This window comes from Anas acuta, chromosome 7, assembly GCF_963932015.1.
Source record: "Anas acuta chromosome 7, bAnaAcu1.1, whole genome shotgun sequence".
In the NCBI taxonomy this organism is placed as follows: domain Eukaryota; kingdom Metazoa; phylum Chordata; class Aves; order Anseriformes; family Anatidae; genus Anas; species Anas acuta.
In genome coordinates this window covers 22182762-22205524 of record NC_088985.1, presented here as the reverse complement: position 1 = coordinate 22205524, position 22763 = coordinate 22182762, and the positions used below count along the sequence as shown (strand labels likewise).

General features: G+C 40.2%; 1 protein-coding gene across 14 annotated transcripts in view; it reads left to right on the top strand.

The window, feature by feature from the left end:
• Positions 1-22763, top strand: part of EXOC6 (exocyst complex component 6) — a 123053-nt gene that overhangs the window by 31793 nt on the left and 68497 nt on the right. For 9 of the 14 annotated variants that reach the window (XR_011098206.1, XM_068688081.1, XM_068688080.1 and 6 more), the window contains 4 exons: positions 18341-18512; positions 19832-19879; positions 19986-20076; positions 20970-21015. Coding sequence is in view for 13 of the 14 variants with exons in the window: in XM_068688081.1 (XP_068544182.1) it covers positions 18341-18512; positions 19832-19879; positions 19986-20076; positions 20970-21015 (357 nt within the window). In the remaining variant the exon portion in view is untranslated. Of the gene's footprint in view, positions 1-980; positions 1425-18340; positions 18513-19831; positions 19880-19985; positions 20077-20969; positions 21016-22763 lie in introns of those variants that run through there. The other 5 variants (XM_068688082.1, XM_068688087.1, XM_068688083.1 and 2 more) reach the window with 4 other exon arrangements.

Below are 22763 nucleotides of genomic sequence, written 5' to 3'. Positions count from 1 at the left end.
TTAAAAATAGCCTGCCTGGGACTGTAGGCATCAGGTTGCAGTGACTACCAGGCTAAAGAAAGAAAATTTAATTTACCCTGAAAAAATGTATGTGTCAATCTATTAGTTAAGTAATTTGATGACTGAAAAGAAAGGGGGGGGGGGAGGGGGGGGGCGGTTATTACTGCATTTGAGTGATTTCTTGAAGGAAATACCGCATTAGTAGCCTGTGGGATTTTTCCTGTTTTATTTCTGCAGCACACACTTTGTAGGCACTTGTCTGTATTGTGAATACTTGTTGTTTTAGTAGGTGTCATCACTAAATTCAGCTGAATCAACAATGCACATGTTAAAACCACGAGCATAGACAAGATGTACACAGCCTCCAGTGCCCTTTGTTAACTAGCATCCAGGTGTAGTCACACCAGGGCAGGGGGAGGTGAAGAGTTTGATTACGGTAATTGGAAAGGTGGCAAACACCATTGCAGCTGGCTGGTGTCTAGACTTAGATGCACTCATGGCTGTGAATGGTTGTCAGTTTCTTGCTGGCGAAGCAGCCGTATGTCACCCTGGAGTTTTACACGGTGGGCCTGTTTCTTTCAGTTGGCTTCCCACTTGCGTGCAGATAACTTTGCCCAGAAAGCAGGTGTATCCTGTTTCCTGAGCATGCAAAACCCAAGGACTCGCTCATCTTCGGCCACAAACCACAAAGTGCATAATTTAAATAGAAGATGAGCTATTCCCACTTCATTGAAAAACGAGGCTTTATTGTACACGTGCCCAAGGACACCAGAAGACAGCCGTACCAACGCAGGAAACGATGTGCCAGCTCCTAGCGAAGCAGAAAAGCGAGGTGGAAGGCAGCAAGGCGCTGCACCAGAAGTGCACTCAGGGGAGCATTGGAAGCTCAGAGACCCAAAGGAGTAAATAATGAAATAGACCAATCCCCGAGAAACAGACCAGAGCTAGCCCACAGGGGAAAAAAGGCCTTTATTGAGCCTGCAAGGCTTCGTCTCTAGCACCCCAGCACAGCGAGGGCAGCTTTTGGAAGCTCCTGGTGAGGCAGAGCCCTCAGGCAGATCCCTCCGTGAGGGGCTGCGGCAGGGCGTTGGTCTGAGCCGCGCAGCACTGCTGGGCGAGCCCAGGCGATGGGGGGGCTGTGCCGAGGGCACCCTCGGAGCCTGGCAGAGCCCTTCTCCTGACGAAGGCTGCGGGGCACCGAGGAGCCGTGCCGGCCGGCGGGGAGCAGGAGGCGGGTCGCGGCTACCGGTGGCCCCCGCCGGGCTCCGCGGCCGCCTCCGCCCTCGGTCCCTCCCCGGCGCCTCCCGCAGCGGCGCGGCCGGCGGGTCCCTCCCATCCAAGATGGCGGACAGCCTCCCCGAGCATGATCGGATCCTGCAGGAGATCGAAAGCACCGACACGGCCTGCGTGGGACCCACCCTGAGGTGAGGGGCGGCGGGGGTCGCGGCAACGCCGCAGGCCGAGGGCCTTCAGCTCGCCCCACGCCGCCCGGCCAGCCACGGCCCGGCCCGGCGCGGCCCGGCTCTGACAGCTCCTCCCCAGAGACCCCGCGGGGCCGCCCGCAGCGCCTCCGCCGAGAGCGGCGGCTGAGAACGAGGGGGCCGCGGCGCGGACAGGGAGCGGCGCTGGGGCGGCCGCGGGCAGCCCCGGGCGGGCTGCGCTGACAGGAGGGCGGCGGGCAGGGCCGAGGCGGCCGCCGTGCCCCCGCCCCCGGCCGGTATCTCCAGCAGGGGCCGGGGCCGGGGCGGCCCCGCTGTGTGATGGGGTCTCCGGGGGCAGGGAGGTGCGGGGCGCTTCTCCGTGTGCGGGTCTGCGCTGGGAGCCGGGCCGAGCCCTCGTTTTGGGTGGTGGCTGTGTTGCTGTGTGCAGCCCTTTCTAACTGGGCGCAGACGGAAACCGCCGGCTGAAATCTGCCACCCTGGACAGTTTCCGCGTCCTGGGGACTTGACAGCGTCCAGAGCGCTTTCCGAGTGCCACGAGCTCGTTGGCTTGTCCCTTTTCGATGCCACACTGGCAAATGGCGTGGGATGCGTGTCGAGGAAGAGGTTGAGCTCTGTCCTGTGGGAGAGGCTCGCTGCTGCCAGGCCTGGAGGGAGTGAAGCAGGGTGTGGGGAAGGTGCAGGGGGCACAGAGGTTTTTACCCCGCGGCTGTGCTGGCAGCCCGCTGGTCAGAGCCCTCTGAAGGGAAAGAGCCCGGGCACCAGCCAAACAAGGAGGAGATGGCTGCAAGTTTGCACAGTATCTCTTTGGGAAGATATGGAGATCTTGTGCGCAGGGAACTGGAAAAAGCGGTTTGTTGTGTCAGCGTGTGCAGGGTGGCGAGCACAGGTTGTTGATTCTCCCTGGAGAGCATGTACTGGAGAGTGCAGTAGGGGGCAGACATGGGGTGGGAGGCTGGGGAACCTTTTGCGGAGAATTTATGGAAGAAAAATATCCATTGCCCATGAAACGGGTCATTTTGCGCTTCACAGCGAATGATGTTGTGACCTGTCTGCAGCAGGTCCTCCAGTGACAAGGGGTCCAGGGGAGTTTGTGGGCAGGGAACTGGTGTGGGGCTGGGGCTAATCAGCCCCTGAGCAGCCCAACTGGGGAGCGTGATGGAGTGGCCCAGACATCACTAGCGCTGCTGTGGTCCCCGCTTACTGTTTCTTCAACACAGCCGGTACAAGGGGTGCACGTGGGGCACTGAAGCTGAGCGTCACACGGAGCTTCATCTGTGAGCTCAGGCTGAGAGACAGCAGCTGAGATGTTCTCAGACTTGAGTTGGGCCTGGAGGCGATATAGCCGTGTTTGAGCTAGCAAGCCCAGGCACATTGAAGCTGATGTCTGCAAAAATACCCACACCAAAACAAAACAAAACTTAGTAACAAAATATTAAATCTAACTGCAGTTTCACTACAGTCTCCAATACAGAGCTTATATCAGATGTGCGATGTGTCCTTATGCAAAGGATAGGCAGAGAACCAGGCTGAACAGTGGAAGAAGGCACATTTGGGAGCCACAGGCATGGATAGGGGAGAGACATGAAATGAGGAAGGAGCGATATGAATCTCTTATTTTGTGTTACACATCTAAAATATATTTCCAGTTTTTACAAATATAAATATTTAGATTCTTGGTTTTTATATGCTTTTGTCCTTCCAGTTTATATATATATATATATATATATAACATATATATATAATATATATATATATAAACAAATAAATAATATGTGCATATAGATATAAATACACCTTGTTATCTTCATGGCTTTTCAGAAATGTAGTTTTGCATTGGTGACTCAGAATTTTTAGAAAAGCGCACATTGGTCTGATTTAGCAGCTAGTGCTTATTTACAAACCCATAAATCAAGCTAAAGAACATTTACATCTGGCTGAGTGTTTTGAAAGAAGTCCAGCTGACATCACAGAAATATTCTGCTTTTTTATAGAAAGAGACGTGTTTGAAATCAAAACTGTCTGTCTGCTCAGCTGTTTGTTAAAATTTGTGAGTTGCTGTGTGAAACTGAAAAGTCTAAAATCTCAAATCTAATTTAAAGATCTATTTCAATAAACAAAAGCTTGAACATAAAATAGAGCATTATTTTCTGCACAAGATACAGCTTTTACTTGTTAAACAATATAAACCAGATAAATGAGTTTAGTAATTCCACGTGCAGTTGCCTAAGCCTACCACATCAAGTGATCCATTGATTTCCCGTCACGGAATTCATTCATACCAGTTGTGTCATGTAATGACTGAAGTTACGTCCATTTCATTGTGTGAAATGGAACATTTTAGTAATCCTTGGTCTGTAATGCTGGGAGAATATTTATAGCATCGTGACATGAAATGAAGCACCAACATACGTTTTAAAATAGCAGAACAATAGAGGTGAGCGCTTTGGATAAGCAGTGTGAGGTAATACTTAATGCTGAAGATCATAGAATGTGCAAGATCTGACTTATCCTGAATTGTTCCTATTGCAATCTTAATATCTTCCTAATGCTTTACAAGGAAATATAATTCTTTTTTTCTTTTTTTTTTTGTGGGCCATATGTGGGTTCCATGGAAACGTGCTTCTGCTCCTATTTTTCTTCACTGTTCTGTTTGCTCGCTTGGTGTAGATGTCTCTGGAACAGCAGCAGCACTTGTGCGTAGGGTATTGATGTATCTATTGCTGAGGGTATTTTATGTGTTACTGACAGATAAGGACCATTGATCCTGCAGGTGATTTATAGTACTGAAATGCACCCATGTACAGGAATGGGAAACACAGGTCCTTCACAGAAGGAGCAAAGGGAGAGCTGGGATTACTTACTATTTAGGAGCATTAGCTCCTAAAAGTTGTACAACTTTTTTAGATATCAAACGCAGAGATTATATTTGATTTTTATTTATTTTAAGTATTAAGTGGATGAACTTACAGCTTTCAAATTGCTGGTACTTAACTTGCATCTCTAAATATAGCGGCATATACGGAGTCCTTACAAATGAGATGTAAATTAACTGTACAACATACTTTTCATTAACAAGGTAAACGGTGTATATAGCAGGCCAGGATTTTTTTTTCCTCCCGCAGACTCTGTGACTGCTCTATCAACATCTTAACATCTTTCTAGCTTTAATGGCTAACTAAACGTGGTTAATGACAACACCTGTTAAAGGCTTGTCACTCTCACATTTTTATATAATGTGTTAATATCTTATAATTCCTTTCTTATACGTACTATTGGGCTTTGCAAAACCAGGAAGAGAAGAGATGTCAGTGAATATTTGAATATACAAAGGAAAAGGTGGAAAACACGGTGAAAAGCAATACCCATGTTCCCCTCAGAAAAAAAATAATCCAAAAGTTAATAACAAAAAAATCTTAGGTCCTGCTGAGCTTCATAGGAATACATATTAAGATTTCAACAGCCAGTTTTTAAGAGTGTCTTCATATTTCTTGAATACTCTGTTGGATGCGCAAGGGTAATTAATAAAATAAATTATATTCAGAAGAAAATAACTGACCTTATCTGCTGGTTAGTGATATGTAGGTCCACAGAGGTCAAACAGAGCAGACGACACTGTTCCAGCAATGTCCTGATGTACTGTACTGAAGAGTCTTTTTCAGCTTGTGGTAATGTGTAATATTTCAAAGTTCTTTTCTAAAAATTGTATGAATTAACTCTTAACTCTAACTTGGCAATGTCTAGCATAAGCAGAGAGCAGGCTTATTTTTTCATCTCATTCTTCACATCACTGAGTTTGCGGTGTTCTGGGAGCCCCATACAGCCTGTCAAAGGAGTGCCTCCAGACCTGCAATCAGTAGGCTAAGCAACTAATGCAAAGTAAAATTTAAAAATTATGGGGGAATCGGTGATGGGAATTTTGTAGATAAGGTAAAGTTGATAAGGAGGTGCTATGTCATTGCTATATGGGATGTAAGCAGGATGTTCTCTGTGGCTTTCACCTATAATTGCAGCTCAGAAGTACTCCTCCTAAGTCAGTGTAAAAGTGCTTGCAAGCAACTTTTCTCTCACCCTCTTCCTGAAATCCATCATCACAAAGCTGTTGCCTCAGTAGATCTTCTCAGTTGCTGTAAATTGTGCTGGCCATGAAACTTCTTGACTGAGTTATTGGGGGCCTTTGTAGGAAGACGTTGCTGGCATATTATCTGAGGCTCCAGGCACGGCACTGACACAGCCGTTACATTGCTGCTTTTCTGCCTGGTGCTGCAAGAGGCTGTGGTGACCTTCCACAGACCTAACACTGCCTTGCTCTGATAAAGGCAGCGGAGCTGCCTAGCTGTGAAGCAAAATCACTTCTGCCTGATGCTGCTTTTTTTTTTTTTTTTTTTTTTTTTTTTTTTTGTAGTATGGGTTGAACAGAGTTTGGAGGTAGAATATAGATTTGTTGCAAGCTTTGTTAAAAAATATGGGTGAAGTGTTAGAAGCCATTAATGAAAAAAATACTCATCCTGAACTTCTGTTTTTGTTTTGCAGGAAAGCTAAAGCAAAAAAAAAAAAGCATGCTCCAGTAAGGCAGTAAGGCATCATTTGAGGAATAAATCAAGAAAGCAAGAGTAGCAAAGTGGCACAAGCAAGGCTGTTTTGTCCTTCCTTGATCAAGATTTCTAAGAAAATTTAGAGGTAGAAATATGAAGAGAAACTAATTCTGCTTTTACTAAGTCATGGTACACAGTGCAACTGCAGACACTTTGCCCAGACTGGGGTCTGTAATTTGTATTTCAGAGATATTCCTATATCCATTGAGGGGCCCGTCCAAAGCCAAGTAAATGAAGTGCCTAAATACTTTATAGCATATGACAGGATGCTCTGAAGCCTCAACATGATTTACTGAGAGCATACATGATTTACTGGTAGGTATAGTTTACTTATGTGACTCTGTGTTTTTAGCAGTACAGTTAGCAGTAGCATAAGCAGTATGAATGATTTTTCTAAATGTGGGAAGACAAAACAACATCAACACAGTCGCAGGCTGGGAAATATTTTTTCTGAATGCTTGCCTACAGACTGCTGGGATTTGTGATGTGGTTATCCAATGGCAAAATGTGGTTGCCCTCATTTTTGCCTTGTGGTCATATTTGTCAGGTATGATTATCTACAGGCATTTTTCCATGTCCTCATAATTTTGTTTTTGGACTATACGGCAGCAATTCACATCTGTTCCTTGCCAATAGCTTAGTCTTCTTTTAAAGGCAGGGTAAACATATTGATCTCTGAGTCCTTTGTTTTGAAACAGAACTTATATGGTTTAATAATGTATTTCAATTTCAAATAATATGATAATTAATATTTTAGGTATTACAAGCTATTTTTATGGTTCAAAAGTCACTCTGTAACTTTGTTAATAGTCTGTCTTCAAATTGTGGGCTGTTTTCAGGTTAATTTGTTTCATTCCTTTTCAAAATGAAGTTGCGTGGTAGCCCAAAGGAACTAGCAATTCCTTCTGTGTCAGCTGTAGGGATTTCTGGATCAGGTCATAGGATGTTCTCGTGTATATGTATATATTGATTTATCTTTATTATAATAGCTATCTTGTATGTTGCAACTGGGTGCTATAGAGCAAGGAGAATAGCCTGATCATTGAGAAAGCGTATCCTGAAAAACTGGTGGCTTGCTTGTAGCCTGTCTGTTGCAGTTTTGTCATTTGGTGCAGGATTTGGTGATATTCCAAATATTCATATTGAAAGGCAAGACTCAGATAAAACCACTGTCTATGTGAACAAATCTATCGCTGTGTGTATTTTTATAAAGGAATAATATACATATATATATATATATATGTATATATATATATATTATCACTAGCCCACTATATAGCATCAAAACAGTGTAAGAATACTGTATGCTGTAGGCTGATTAATTTGACATTTATATATTCAGTGGAAGTACTGCCTTTTTTTTTTCTGTAAGCTAGTCTGATATTTCAGAAATTCTTCAGATTTGCCACTGGTGGCAAAAAAAAAAAAAAAAAAAAAAAGATCTTAGAAAAAGGTGAGGATTCACTTCCATTCTTGCAAGTTTCAGCACAGTACTTCACTTTTACAACGGCTGAAACTGTTTGTGGTTAATATCTGCTTTGCATTGCATTGCATTTGTACAAAAATCTTTAGGGTTGATGCTGATTAAGTCTGTCATGAAAAATGTCTGCAAGTCAGGCTATCTTGATCTTTTTAAATGCTTATGCATCAGTTTCTGACTCAGTTCTTGCAGTGGTTTCCAAATGGACAACTGCCAAATGAAGTTTTAAACTAACTAGTAACCCGTGTGGAGAATACTTCTGACATAGATCTCTGCAATTTCATGAGCATTACCAAAGAGCTTGAAATTTTTCCCATGTTTAGGAGACATATTTCAAAATACATGAAAGCTTTTAAAATAAAGACATCATCTGCTGAGAGATCCAGAATGGTGTACTTACTAGGCGGCTGATGTAGTTTGTATTATTGTGTTGCATCTAAATGTAACCTTCCTATCATACGAATGGCTTACTTGTTGTAATATCAGGTACATTCAGGAAAGCCAACTGTTATTCATGTAGTTTCTTCACATTCCTCAAGCTGAAGTCTGTCGACCCAGATTTTAGACCTGTCCTATAGGAAACGCATTAATTTTACATCCTGCATGAATGTCAGTCATGTGGGTAATTTCCTGCATTTTTTTCCTCAGAAGCCAGTGGCATACGCTGTACCCTAGCTTTCTGTGTGCATTTCTGAATTGTTGCTCTGCGACTTTGCAATTTCCTCAATACAGATGTCTACCTGAGGAGTGCTAGCATAATTCAATTAAACATAAGCCTATTTTTGACCGGTAAGTTCTGGACCATTTGCACATAAAAGTTAGAGCAACTGCAGTTAAGCAAGTTTTGCCATGTTGTGTTTTATGGATTATACTACTAAAAGAAGTTCATAAAAATCTGTGAGGACTGGTCTTTCTTAAATAATGCCAAGCGTAGATTTGCAAATAGGAAACTATTTCTATGGGCTGTAGTAAAATATTCAGTACTAACTTGTTCAAAAACATCAAGCTAATTTTGAATCAGCATCAAGCAATCAAATTAGATATTATCTTACTTAAGGGCTTGCTATGGCTAGTTAAAAAACCTAGCTGTTGCCAGTCTTTCTGGCTATTATCTGACGGTGGATGAAATGCCCAAGCCTAATCCCTGTCACCACAGACCTTGGCAAAACAATGACATCATGTTCAATTTTATGTTCATCTTCAGGTGTGCTCAGCAACGCATCTTTTCCTCATCTTGTCCACGTCTGCTAGGGAATTGCTTGTATGCCTGGCCAGTTGTGTCCTGTATGGGAAGGAGTTAATGATCTGTGCTGGAGGCTGGCTGTGCCTCAGCCTTTGCCAGTCATACCAAACTGGCATCGAACTTAATCGCTGATGGAGGTGTTAAGAAGGAAAGAAGCAGCTTTTGGAGTGCATCAGCACTGGTGGGAAGACTTGGGTTTGACAAAGAGGACTTAAAAGATGTCTTTGAACAGTTCTGTACTGGAAGCCTGCAGAGGGCAAGGACAGGGACTTTTCTTTTTTCCCCTGTTCATAGCATCAGATTTTAAGAAGGGTGTTCAGCTCTAAAACTGAGTGGGATTTTCACTGTCTCAGAGAAAGTAATTTACTTGCAAAACTACAAGTGAATGTAATTCTTGCAATTGTCCCGTGAATCAGAGCAATACAAAACTAAGAATGCATATGCTGTAGTACATATATCTAGGGGGATACTCTTGGGACGCTTCAACTTCAAAAAGAAGTGTTTGCACTTTCAAGTCTCACATACTTGAATATTAATACCCTCTACTCTCCTTTCTATTACAGAACATTGGATGTTTCTGTTGGTAGCAGCCGTCTCTGGGACTTTCACAGTTTGCCAACTTCCTTATGCTTAGGGTGCCTTTGAACTATCTCTACCCCACTGATATCGGCAAGGCAGTGTTTTCAGTTTTGTTCTTAGGTTAATTTCAAGCTGAAGTTAACATAGTTGTTTTACATTGTTTGTTTTGTTTTATGACTTTAGGGAATTGTAAGCAGGTAGCCAATATGCACTCCCTCCTTTTGAAATGTGTCATCAGTGAGTTGTCGGCTTTATCTTTCCCAAAGGAATGGACATTTTTTTCTGCCATTTAGTCTGTTTATCAAGCAGATGGAGTATTGGAGTAAGTTTCATAGAATCAATTTAACAAATACTAGTACAAGTCAGTTAACACATGCTTTTACTTGCTACTCAACAGAGAGAAGCTTTGTTAATTTTAGTTGGGCTTTTGAATTAAACTGAGAATTAAAAGTCATCTTCCATTTTCTTCAGTGGTCCTGGGAGACAAGAATATGTCATACAGACTGGATTTGTGTGAGAAAAATCATTTTATTTTTATAGAAAGAATGCATCCTGTTACCTGGTTTGCCCTGGACTGAAAATAATACATCCTTAACACAATTGTGTGTAAAACTTCAATTATTGGATACTTTATTAAATCTGAAACTTCTTGATTCCTAAAATAATATATTTACATCTGTGTGGTGTTGATATACAAAGCCAATTGAAGTAAATAACCTAGACATCCTAGTTATGTCTGTGGGCCTTTGTTACCTTAAATGTTCTGTTGAACCTTCATATATCTCACAAGGTCTGTACAGAAACAATTGGTATGTATTTATCTTGAAAGTTATGTCTACAGTGTCACAGATCAAGAAAGCAGATTAGTTGTAGATTGTAATAGATGTCTATTTTTGGACCATACAGAATAGAAGTCTGATCAGATCTTTAAAAACAACTTAGAAGCTAAACTTTTCATTTATAGATGAATCTCTGTTCGCTCCTAAAATGGAGCAATTTATGTTACAGTCTGGGGAAATAAGAAGGGAAAATAAGAATATTGCTTTATGGACTTGAGTTGCCTATTTTATTTGCTATGAAATAGCATTGGTTCCACCTATGTCTGCTGTATTCGTTTAGGCACATGAAGCAGATGGCCAGACTTGGCATTTTGTTATGTGTCAATAGCTATTACCGAAGTGAGTGGGGCTGGCACTTTCTTTGCTGTTTTTTAATCTACTATTACAACACAAATGTGGAAAAAAATAGTAGTACAGCACTTGTTTTTCAGTTTCTTGCTTCATACATCAGTAAGTAGCACAAAGGCTTAGCAGGAAGAGGCATCTCCTTGGTCAGCAGTGTAAAAACAGGAAGGAGGAAGTCTATTGCAAATCTGGGTTTGCTGATTATCAGTTCATGTTTCACTGCAGAGGATGTCCATTAACAGCCATCAGCGTGCTACATTGCTTATCCAGAATGAACAATGACTGCCGTAGTGTTGCTACTACAGAATATGGACCCTGGTTATAGGAAGTAATGTTAACTAACAAACTGTACTCAGCCCTTTCCTGCTCATAGAAACAGGATACTATTAGTGAGAACAATTCACAGAAACTGCACATACAGGAAAACCAGGCAAGTAAAGCATACCAGCTAAACTAAGATTAATAAAATCTTTTCTCTGATTAGGCCATAGCTTTGGTTGTGCATTGTTCTGGCATGTAACATGATCTTTTAAATAGAGTGGTGAGAGGTAGTTATAAATAAGGATGGCAGAACTGGACCCTAGGTAGTGTCTGGCATAGAAAGTCTGCTTAGGTTTTAAGAAATGTGCTTATTACCATAACTCTAGTTGAATTACAGGAAACACCTGGACATTATTTTATAAAGCTTTTTAAGGGTGTATGCAGCAACCTATATGAAATTACTCCATGGAAAAAATCCATACAAAGTTTTCAGTTTGTGTAAACAGAAAATATCTTTGTATATTGCAGGACAAAGGAAATTTCTGCAGTGTTTCCTGTGAAATTGTAGCTTCAATTGAATACGTGATACAATATCGTGCTTAGGGATGCCATGGTTAGAGTCAAAATGACAGTTCTATTCTAAGGGCAGGATCTTAATTTGCATGGTCAGTTTTTTGCACTTGCATAGATTCCACTGAACTCATCATGCAAATTTGACTTATTATTATTAAGTATTATTATGTATCTTTATTCAGTTTCTCTCTTTCTCATCTACTTGAATGCCTCTTGCAATGTGTATGTGGGAGCTAGTTGGGAACTTATCTGACCTCCTTTCAAAATTAGCATTGGTAGCAAGATATTAATTCTAAAAGCATGATTTTTCACAAGCACAGTTTGTTCATTTGAGGGATGTTATTTTTATTTTTTTTTTTGTGCCTTGGTTTAACTACTCACTTAAATCGCTTCAAAATTTATTTTTCCCCTACACTTGTAAGTCTGAAGCTCTACACATGAACGTTTTTCTGTTGCATCCTTTGCAGTTCTGGAAGTTGCATGATTAGTCTTACGTTCCCTGTCAAACATGTACGCCTATTGTGCAGATGTGTGTAATTCCCATTATTGTTACAGCACTCACGGGGATGTGGCACTTACCTAATGGTTATCAGTACACAGCAAGGAATGTGTGTATACGGTTTTTAATTGCTTCATGTGTCTTGTGTAATCAGGAAATGAAAGACTTTGTGGCAATGCAGGCAGGGGTGGGGAACCTGCAATTCTTCCCAGAAATGGGACAGGACGGGATGGGCTGGCAGCTGTGAAAATGGTGGAAGGAGGCATGTCATCCGCGAGGGACTGCTGCCTTCCAAACCACTCTACTGTCCCTGCTGGGGAACTTCAGTCACATCTTTCTCTGCTTAAGTCCTGCTCCTCACATTTACCCCAACTTTATGAATTATTATTAACATCAGCATTTTCAGTTTGCATCCTCACCGCCTTCTGAATGGGACAGAAATGGAGTGCAGAAAACTTGGTGTCTGGAGAAGCAGAACTGTTGTTTTCTCTGTGCTGCTTACCCACTGGCCTGGGTATTTCAGCTCACAACAATGGATGGAGAAGTGAGGAAAAGCATCATGTTTCTGCCAGAGTGGGCTTGTTGTAGGTCAAAATAAGAACTGAAAATATTTGAGAGTCCCAATGCATTTCATACTTGAGTACTTGTAATGCGTGCAGATGTGTTTCAGCCTTTGGTTTGCTCCTGGAGTTCTGTTGTCCATCAAACTCATCCATATATTTTCATAGTCTGTAATTTGTCCCTTAAAAAGATAGGTGGGATTTCCTCTCTTTTCTGATATCTGTATTTGCTATTTTTTAAATAAACTATTTATTTTGAGAATCTTTGCTGCTGTTAGAACATGTTATTATAAGTAATTTCATTACTAGGAAGAGAATTGTGCACTCGAAAAACTTCCGGTAATGCTGCATAAGCTCGGAGATTTCTCCTGAATAGAGGTTGTAATTAAAAATCAAACCATCACCCATGTAAATCAAACCGACCAACCAACCAACAAACAAAAACAAAAAACTTGGAGAAATAACGCTTTTTTAAATTTTGCAACCCAAGGTGGATGTTTGTCTATTTGACTGTGTTAATAATGATTTTTCATAGACAATTATTTACCACCAACCAGGAAGTCACATTGTCTTCTGAATCATTATTTGCTTATGAATGACTGGAACTTCTCTTTCTCTCTTTCACTGTCTCTCTCTCTTTTTTTTTTTTTTTTTTTTTTTGTTAGCTTGTTTTTCCTTTTTGAGTTCATTTTTACCTGAACACTGCGTAGTTGAGCAGTTCTGGCCACCATTTTTTTTTAGTTACATGTATTGCCATTTTTTTTAGTTACATCTATTGCCATAGATAAAAAGGACAAAACTATCTCATTTCTCATTCTGATTACTCTTGCAATTCACTCTTCCAAGCTAAACTCCCACCAGGTAGGTGACAGTGAAAGTTGTTTTCAGGTTTCCAATTATCCACATTTTTTAGTAGGAAGATGACATAGACATGGAGACTGATGGGAGGGGTGAAAAGGAAATTTGGTGTATTGGCTGATTTCTCAAAAATATTTTTAAACTCCTCTCCTTTTACACTTCCTAGTCTATTTGCCTACCTTTCCACTAGTTCAGTCAATGTATTAAATTAATCATTTTTTTTTTTCCCCCCCCACATTAGTGAAATGCTGACCTTTTTTTAATCCACTTTGCAGTTGGGCATTTAATGGCTCACATCCTGGCTGCATTGACAGAAATGATCTATGTGCATCTCTAGCCGAAATGGGTTTTTGAAGCTGTACTGTAACCATCTGTGAAGAGATCTGTGATAGCAGCTCAAAGTGACAATGCATATGATGGAAATTGTCATTATAATGGAATGGATAATATGAGGGTTATATATCATAAAGGGTCAGGTGGAATTCATGGCAGGTTGGATGTTAACAGTTCTTTGCTGAATTTTAGCTCTCTGGAGATTAGCCTTTTTGCCTACTCAGCAGATGTTATTTTTGTGTGTGGAATGGTGCCCTCTGGTGTTGCAGTAGATTTTTGCAGGTAAACAAACAAAAAAATGAGACGTACTAAATATTTTTCTTAGTGTGCTTCAGTTTAAAAATGAAATTAAGAAGTTGTTTTATGGTTATTATTAAAGTGTCCAGTAACGTTGTTTGATTTTAATAGTAAATGGTTGCATATCTGTTTTTTTTTTTTTTTTTTTTTTTTTTTTTTCCCCATCATTTATTTGAGACCTGAGTTCAAGTATGTTTATGCTCATCATTCTCCCTTCAGTCCAGCTGGTAAGAAAAGACCTGGGCAAAAATAACCCTATTGCAATATCATGGAGTCAGTGAGGGAGAGAGAGATCTTTCTCCCTCTTTACATATTTTTTTTAAGTCTTTGTGAACATTGAACTATTACAGTAAGCTTTACTACTGCACTGTACCAAGCTCTACCTCGATATAATATTTAAAACCAATTTTTTTAAGCTGCCTTCCAAGTCTGTCTTTCCCTGGTTTATTATTTTTTTTCCCATCTTTGAGTACTTTTTGCACTATCTTGTATTTACCTGTAGCCAAATAGATACGACTCATATTGTCCAGTTATTGGGATGATTCAGAAATAATCTCTGTCTATAGACAGAGTTCTGGGAGGAAATAACCTGCTACACTCATTAACAAAACATCCTTCGCTTGTGCTCTTCCTGGGTTCCCAGCTTGCCCCATCTGTTGAGAGTGAGGGTAGCACCTGCCCTGTCCTGGCAGCTTGCACATTGCCCAAATGCACATGGTGATTTCTCTTGAGAGTTGAACTGAAAAGCACAGAATTATTATTGGAATTGCTTGCAGTGCCATAACTTTCAAATAATTATTCAAAGTTCATAATTATTTAGCTACAGCAAGGTCAATTTTGAAATGTGTGCGCAGCAAATAAACTTCAGGAGCAAAAATAAACCACACTGTAGTAGGGTTACCTATGGGGTAAATCAGGCATGCATTCCTCAGTTCTATTTCCAGTTTTGAGAAAATGTGTAATTTCTGTCCACGGCCAGAGGTGGCACGGCTCTCTCAAGTACGCGTACACTTCTTAAATACTGCTGCTTTAGGTCAGACTTCTTTCTAAGCCTCTGAAGTAGCATGTGTATAGTGTCCTAAGAGTGCAGAGTACTGAGAAAGTTAGGGAGCGTTTTAATTCATTTTCTTACTTATCATGGATATCAGGGAGTTGTGACACAAAGTATGATTTTTTTTTCTAAATACTGTGATTTATTTCTTTAAAAGTGGGCAGTTCTCAGGATTTTTTTCCTTCGTGTGCTGAAGAGGGTTGATTTGTTACTCTTCCCACAAGGTGGAGCTATTTACATTTGGAATTAATATGGAATTTATACCATTAGTGAATCTTAAGGGACTCCATTGAACTATTGGTTTAGATCACAGATTATCATTTAGGTCATAATTTTGTTAGTATCCTTCCAGTAAGCAGTATCATGTAGAACATAAAATTGTGACCCTTATTTTAATAAGGCAGAGTAATCTTGTGGTTAAGTCAGTGTACTGATATTGTTTCCTGACATTAAACACTTACTGTATGGTTTTGAATTAAATATTGTGATAATACATCTGACCTTTTATATATTAATTTTATGCACTGCAGTCACCAGGCAATAACGAGGTCCAAAAAGACAGTGCATTGCTGCCACCACAAGCAGAAACTTTGGTGGTACAAACACAGCTGTGGAGTTCCCCTTCCTCCATCTTTTTACTGTCTTGTTCTCGTTTTAGGTATATTTAGTCTACTGTGTTTTACTGTTTTCACTTACAAATATGTTGACAACTGAGTACACAGTGCTAGAGAGAAGTCCCCTATTTTTGTGATAATGATACCTCTTTTTTTTTTGGCCTTTTCGATTTTATTTTATTTTTTGAGAATACTGGAAGGAGACCTAAACTTTGAGACTCCTCCTGCTGTTAAAAGGCTTAAGGCAGCAGTAATAAAGAGAGATTTTTGCTTGTTCCGCTTTAGCACATTCTGGGAGAGCTCATGCATGCACAATATCTGTGAGGGCACTATCTGATGCCTCTGGTCCTCCTAATCTTTTTATTTCTTCTTCAGAATTGGTGCTCTGCAGGAAGGCAGATGTCCCTCTCTGCCCACCCTGCAGGTTTCAACACCTCTCACCCTTTTCTTGTACAGCCAGAGCAGAGCTCACATAACCAGCTTGTGCTGTTTTGGAGCACTCCAACGTCACTTGTTGAACCTTTTTCCTTACCCCTTTCCCATATCTTTAGAGGCAGTGTGGTCTACGTGTCTCTCCCAATTTCTCCAGATGCAAAACATCAGCTTGCCCAGTGAGGGTTCACCCAATGCCATGCGGCTTGCAGCTTCCTCCCCCCTCCGGGCCGCAGTAGGCCGCAGGTGCGGGTCGCTTCCATCTTCCAGCCCAGCCCTTCGCACCGCGGCCACCCTGGGCAGCCATGAGGTGTTCCTGTCAGGCAGCCTGCCAGGAACCTCGGGGAGCGAGGCTGGCTGTGACACTTTTGCTCCTTCCAGCTGTCATTTCAAACTGCAGCAGTGGAAAGGGTGAGGGGCATTTTTTTTCCCCCTTTGTGATTCATTTCATGGGTCAACAACTTTGGATTTTCCACTGGTGCTCTTAGGAGGAAAGAGCCTGCCTTTCAGCGTGCTAGCCTTCTTTTCCTATCAGAAGCAAAGGAGGATAATCCTCGCAACTTTTAGGGGTTGATTTATCAGACAAACCAGAATATTTTATTGCATGGATAATGAGAAAATATTTAGAGCAAGCAGGCTGTCTGGAATTGTCTTTCTTCCTTCACCATGTGGGACAACGTATTACCTTTCTTATTTCTCTAACTTCAATTGCTTCTCTCAATATGTTGTCCAAGGTCAAAAGGAACTAAAAAAGCATCAAGAATCTAGTTACAGTATCTTTTCAGTCTTCCTTGAAAGGTCAAGTTCTTAGCAGACACTCAGCCATAGGTTTGTTGAACCAGGTGGTGATGACCCCAGACCTTGGTGGAGCCCAGCTGGAATGGTTAGAAAAGAGGATCTTGACTATGGGAAGTCATACTTCTGCAAGAAGACTGGAAGGGAAGTCCTTTCCCTGTCCTTGAGAGTTTTAGAGGCTTTTGCTTACTGTTGCCTGGTTATTGAACTTCAGACTGAAGTCTCCCACAAGCAGCAGTGAGACCTTTGGAACTTCAACCTTTTTCCCATTTTATTCCCTCATGTTACTATTTATTTATTTTATTTATTCTACATTTATGGAGAAATCTTTGCAATTATGGAGAGAAATTAAAAGCTAAAAAAAAAAAAAAAAAGGCATTTTTGAGGTCTTCAATCTCCTGTGTTTTTTTTTTTTTTTGTTTGTTTGTTTGTTTTTGTTTTGTTTTGTTTTGTTTTGTTTTGAATTGCTCACTTTCTTAGGAGACTTCATACCTTTGATTTCCAGGGTAGCAGATTAGGATTATGGTTAAAGTTAGTGGTTAGTGTGTGAGTGTTTAGGTTAGTGCTTGCGTTAGGGTTAAGAGTTAGCATTAGAGGTAGCATTTGGTTATGGTTAGGGATAAGTTTTGGTGTTCAGGTTCAATTGTATTAGGGTTCCTTCTTGGAAAAGGGATAGGTATAGGGTTAGGAGTTGCAGTTACGGAATGCAGTTCTCTGTAATACCCCTTTTTTGCTTCTTCTACTAAGTCTAAAGCTTTAAATTGCCCACAGTCGTCTTTACTCTTTCTCATGCTTGAGTATTTTTCCCTGCAGCTTTCTATTTCTGATGCAGCTCGACAGGCTACACTGGTAACTTCTGGAGTCATATTTCCCACTTGAGGTTTCTATGTTTAGCACTCAACCAATTAGTAAAATAAATCAAAAGACATCATTTTAGCCATTCCTGAAAGTTAGATCCCATATAGGTAGCAGCCTTAGGCATGCGCATAGCATGATTTTTCCTTAGGGCATGTTTTGAGGGGGCTGGAGGATGGGAGGGGAACAGGGTGGCTGGGCGTCTGGCCATAGCAGCACACTGCTCGGGTCACGCTGTCTGCGAGTACTCAACACTGGCACTGCTGGATAACTGCTGTTAGGAGTACTAGAAAAGCAAATTTGTATGTTTGCACTTTTTTATACTTAAGAAATAGTGGAGTTTGATGGAAAAGTGATCCATGCTATTTGAAGTGGTCAGAGAAACTGAATCTTTTGTACCCGTATTTGAGCATTAGGGCATAAACAACAGACCAGTGAGGCTCAGGTCAACCATGATGTAACTGGTTAAGCACCTGGATTAATGCCATAAGGGCTGGGTTCTGTTCTCAGTTTTGCACTATCTGTTTGTTTTAATGCTGATTTTGGTGGAGTGCATCACAAGTGATGGTACCATAACATCAAGTTTGCATGCTTTTGTGTATTTTAGAGATATTTCAATAAAGATTCTTGCATACTGCACTTAACTGGTGGGTGGGAAAGTAAACTCTGATTTTCTTATTTGTATTTAACAGGTCTGTATATGATGACCAGCCAAATGCACATCAGAGGTTTATGGAAAAACTAGACGCCTGCATACGTAACCATGACAGGGAGATAGAAAAGATGTGCAATTTTCACCATCAGGGCTTTGTGGATGCTATTACAGAACTTCTTAAAGTTAGGGCTGATGCAGAAAAATTAAAGGTAAGGAACTAGTTTCTCAGTGTTTTGTATCATTGTCTTTGAATTCAAGGAAAAGGGACTTGACTTTTCTACTGAAGAATAGTATTTTCATGGCTACCACATATGCCCTGATATTTCCAACAGTTCTGTTTGTTTTTAAAGTGGATTACCTGGGACTTGTGACAAGGGCTGTGTTGTCTGATCCAGTAATACATTTATAAAGCTGAATATGTTATTAGGTCCAATTCTGTGTTTGTTTTTTTTTTTTAATGTATGTTTTCGGAACGTGTTACCAAAATTATTTTTGCCATTTCTTAAAAGTTTTTTCACGTGGTAAAGAACAACAAATGCTAAAGTATTGGCAAAACCAGTATTTCTTGTGTAGGCCTGCTTTTTCTGATCATGTGTTTATATGTCAGACCTTAGAAGGTTTCAAATCTTTAATGGAAAAATAAAAATGCTGTAATTATTCATGAAAAATACATTTTATTTACTCTGGAAATGAGTAGGAGAGTAGGTGGAGTTAGCAGTTTTCTTTAGAAAAGAGAACTAAGATTTACTCACAAATCAGAATGGAGGATAGTGAATTATGAGATCCGTCCCTTTTAGCTCTCTTTACACTTTTGAGAGCAAAATATGCACACCAGACAGAATGAGCATAGTTCATCAGAGGTTATGATTAGAAGAGCATTATATAAAGGATATTCAGATAACAAGAGACCAAATACAGCGTCAATGAGGTCATTGAGCATCTTTGTTCAGAAATTAATGAGATTTTTAATAAACTAGAATGTGCTTCCTTATTATGATGACCTAATGAGTCACTTACTATGTGGGAAAATCTGAGGTCGAGCTTTGCCTGCACCTGCAGCATTAAAATGTTGCTGTGGTTTGGAGATTTCCACGTTTGATGTTAATCAACCACCCAGTGTTTGCATTCAGCAAAGTATGAATGTTTAATTACCATAAAATGCAATCACCATTTCTTACAGACAATGAATGGCCCATAGAGCTCATTGAGGTTATCAAAAAGGGACCAGTGGTCAATTGGGTCAATGATTTGAATTGTTTGACAGACCTACAGAAACAAGGAAAGTTCAAAAATCCCAAGTAAATTTGAGAAGTTTGCCACAGAATCTGTTAGAAAGAACTGTCATAAGTAATTGAAGTTAACAAAAGCCCTTTGCGATCAAAAGTTCAAGTTCAAGCTGTAGAGTTAATTTGAATTTGCATTTCTTTGTTCTAAGTTTCTCATGAAGCATGATCTGATTACAAGGGTGAGCAGTCACATCAGGGCAATATATGCATATTTGTCTAACAAAGGTGAAATTATTTTTAAGGTCCAAGTTACTGATACCAACCGAAGGCTTCAGGATGCTGGGAAAGAGGTGAGAAAATGGTGCTTCCTATATGGGCATTATGAATATTTGTAGCAAATTAAGTTTATTTGCATAATTTAATTGTAATTTTCTTTTAAAAAAACAACACTCCAAGGTGATAGCCCAAACAGAGGAAATCATCCGATGTAGAGTTCAACAACGGAATATTACAACAGTCGTGGAAAAACTACAGTTGTGTCTTCCAGGTGAGTGCCAGATAGCTGAATACGATGGCAAAAAGTAAGTCAAAATAGCCAAAGTGCAAAAGAATTTTATTTTTAAGTTGTGTTCTTGTAACATCCAGTTTAGCAGAAGGATTGATGGGTTTTAGAAAGCTGTCTGCACGTAGATACCGCAACTTTACGGTGTTTGACATAGGGTAATTATGTCACTTTGTGAGAGGACATTGAGACAGATATAAATGATGCAAACAATGTAGCCACATACAGCTTCAAATGCAGTCATACTTTTAATATGGTAAACAATAAATTTGTTGCTTAATTTTTTTTACTGTTTGAGTTCTGTGAAAAATACTGATGAGTCCATTTGAACATCTTTTACCTGTGTCATTGCAATCTTTTTTTTTAAATAAACCATAAGGGCTCTAAAAAGTGTTTTAGAAAGGTGATATTGTAGGGTTACACCCAGCTCTATAATGTTTGTAATATTAGCGTAAAATAGAGTTGAGAACTTTCCTTTGTTAAGTCTTGTTGCTGACTTGCTATGGTTACAGTAGATGGTACTGTTGCCATTTAATGGAGACAGGATGTAGACTTGTAATACAGATGAAGTTATGGTGCATAACAAGTCAACAAATTATCAATGTGTAGTGTCTACTATTCTGTTTAATCTTAATTGTTTTTTCATTTAAAAGCTGTTAAGATATTGGCACTTTTTTTCTTTGCCTTAGCTGCTTTCTAGATTTTTTTTGTTTTGTTTTGCTAGTTTTACTACATTTCTATTATAGCAGGAATCGACTAAGGCAAATTTAGCATATTCTTTTCTGTGGTTTATTTTGTTCTTTACAGTATACATTGCCTTTTTTTATTAACTAAAGCCACAATAAGATCCATGGGTTAATCTGCTTGTTTTTATGCAGTGCTGGAAATGTACAGCAAATTAAAAGAACAGATGAATGTAAAAAGGTGAGTGAATTTATTTTTCTTAACAAAATATGTTTGTAAATAAACCGGTAGATTAGCAAAAACTAGTGCTGACGAGTCAATTTTCTAAGTCCTGTAGTGTGGTACGAATAGTCTTTTTTTCATATCTTGCCTATGTTTCAAGAATGCCAGTACAAGTGAACAAATGTTATACTAAATAAAGACTTCTGGGACCTTAATGATTGCCATGAAAAGTAATGTTTAGTTAAAAAAAAGCATTAAATGCAGTGAAAATAAGTTTATAAAATGTGAAATAGAAGGTATTTTTTAATACTTGAAACAGTTTAAAATGCAAGAACACCACAACTGTTAGGGAGTAAAGACCTTTGCAGTGTACATTAATATCTGCTTAATTTATCATAATATATTTAAATCAAAATTATAATCCAAGAAAAAAGGACATTTTATTCCATATATTTTTCCTCAGATCTGTCTGGTATCTGTGCTAATTTTTTGTGTATGTAGGACTATGAGAATGAAGTGTAGAAAGTGTTGTGTTTTTTCATCAGTGTTGAAAAGGAAAAAAAAAAAGCAAACATAATCAAAACCATAATAAAAAATAAAATTCTATGATAAAAATAAAATTGTATTATAGGTTTTTTTTGACTGGTACCCCACCAGTTGCGCCTTCCTCTGTTGTGTCTTCATTTTCTGTTTTCTCTGAGCGCCGCTTGTTGCAGCTGTACCCCTTTATTCCCAGTTCTCTCTCCACAGCTTCTTGTCTGCCCCTGCTTCCCTGCAGCTGTCATCCTGTCCCACAGGGCTGCTGCTGCCACCTTGTACCTCATGCACACACACCCCAGGAATACAGCTTCTTCTTTTTCTTCTTCGTGCTTTCTACAGGATCATTGCCACCTTGTCCCTTGGTGCGCTTCATGCGGCCCCAGTCACACTGATTGCTCTTTCTCTTCCCTGCTGGATTTGCGGTCATTGCCATTGCCTCTGTGTGCTCCTGGCACCACTGCAGGGAGCTCCTGTTAACAAGTCTGTCTGGATCTAACTGTCTCCATTTAGAACCATTTGTGCATAGTCAGATGTATGCAGTGTAATCTAGAAGTACTTTTTGACTGTGTGTCTGGATTTCTGTGGTCTCAATAGGCAACACCTCTTGTCATACTGCTGGACACCTAAATATCCTAAACAATTGCCTTTGTGTATGAGTAAATCAGCTCGAAAGCCTGTGTGCAGACATGTCCAAAATGGATCAGATCTATGCACCAGATTAATCAGCAGCACTGTGGCAAATCTGATACATCTTCGTCATCAATTAATGTGCTATGTGACACTTGTACACACATACTGTGGAGGAGGTTTTCTGCAGAAATACGAGTGCTTTTAGGAGAACCTAATAGCTACGGCTTTGGCTGTATCACATTACAATCAAAACTTGCTGGATAGGACCCAGTGTGGTAGATCTCATCAGCTTGACTACTATACACAAGGTCTTCTGAGCAAAACACTGGCTTGACATTTGCTTGAAGTAGCTGGCAGCATGCCATTGCAGTGATTTTTGGAGCAGCTCAGCAAAAGGATGTAAACAGTCCAGTGCCCCTGCTAGTCTGCTTGGAGAATGTAGTGCAGAGCGTGCTGCCTGAGCTGCACCACTTCCTGCTGCCTTGTGCAAGGTGGTCTGCAGAGTGTGCTGCTTCTTGCACGTTGAAAATTTGGAAACACTAGGATCAAGGTCTACATTCTACCATTCCCCTGATCTGTCGGGCAAAATAAACAAC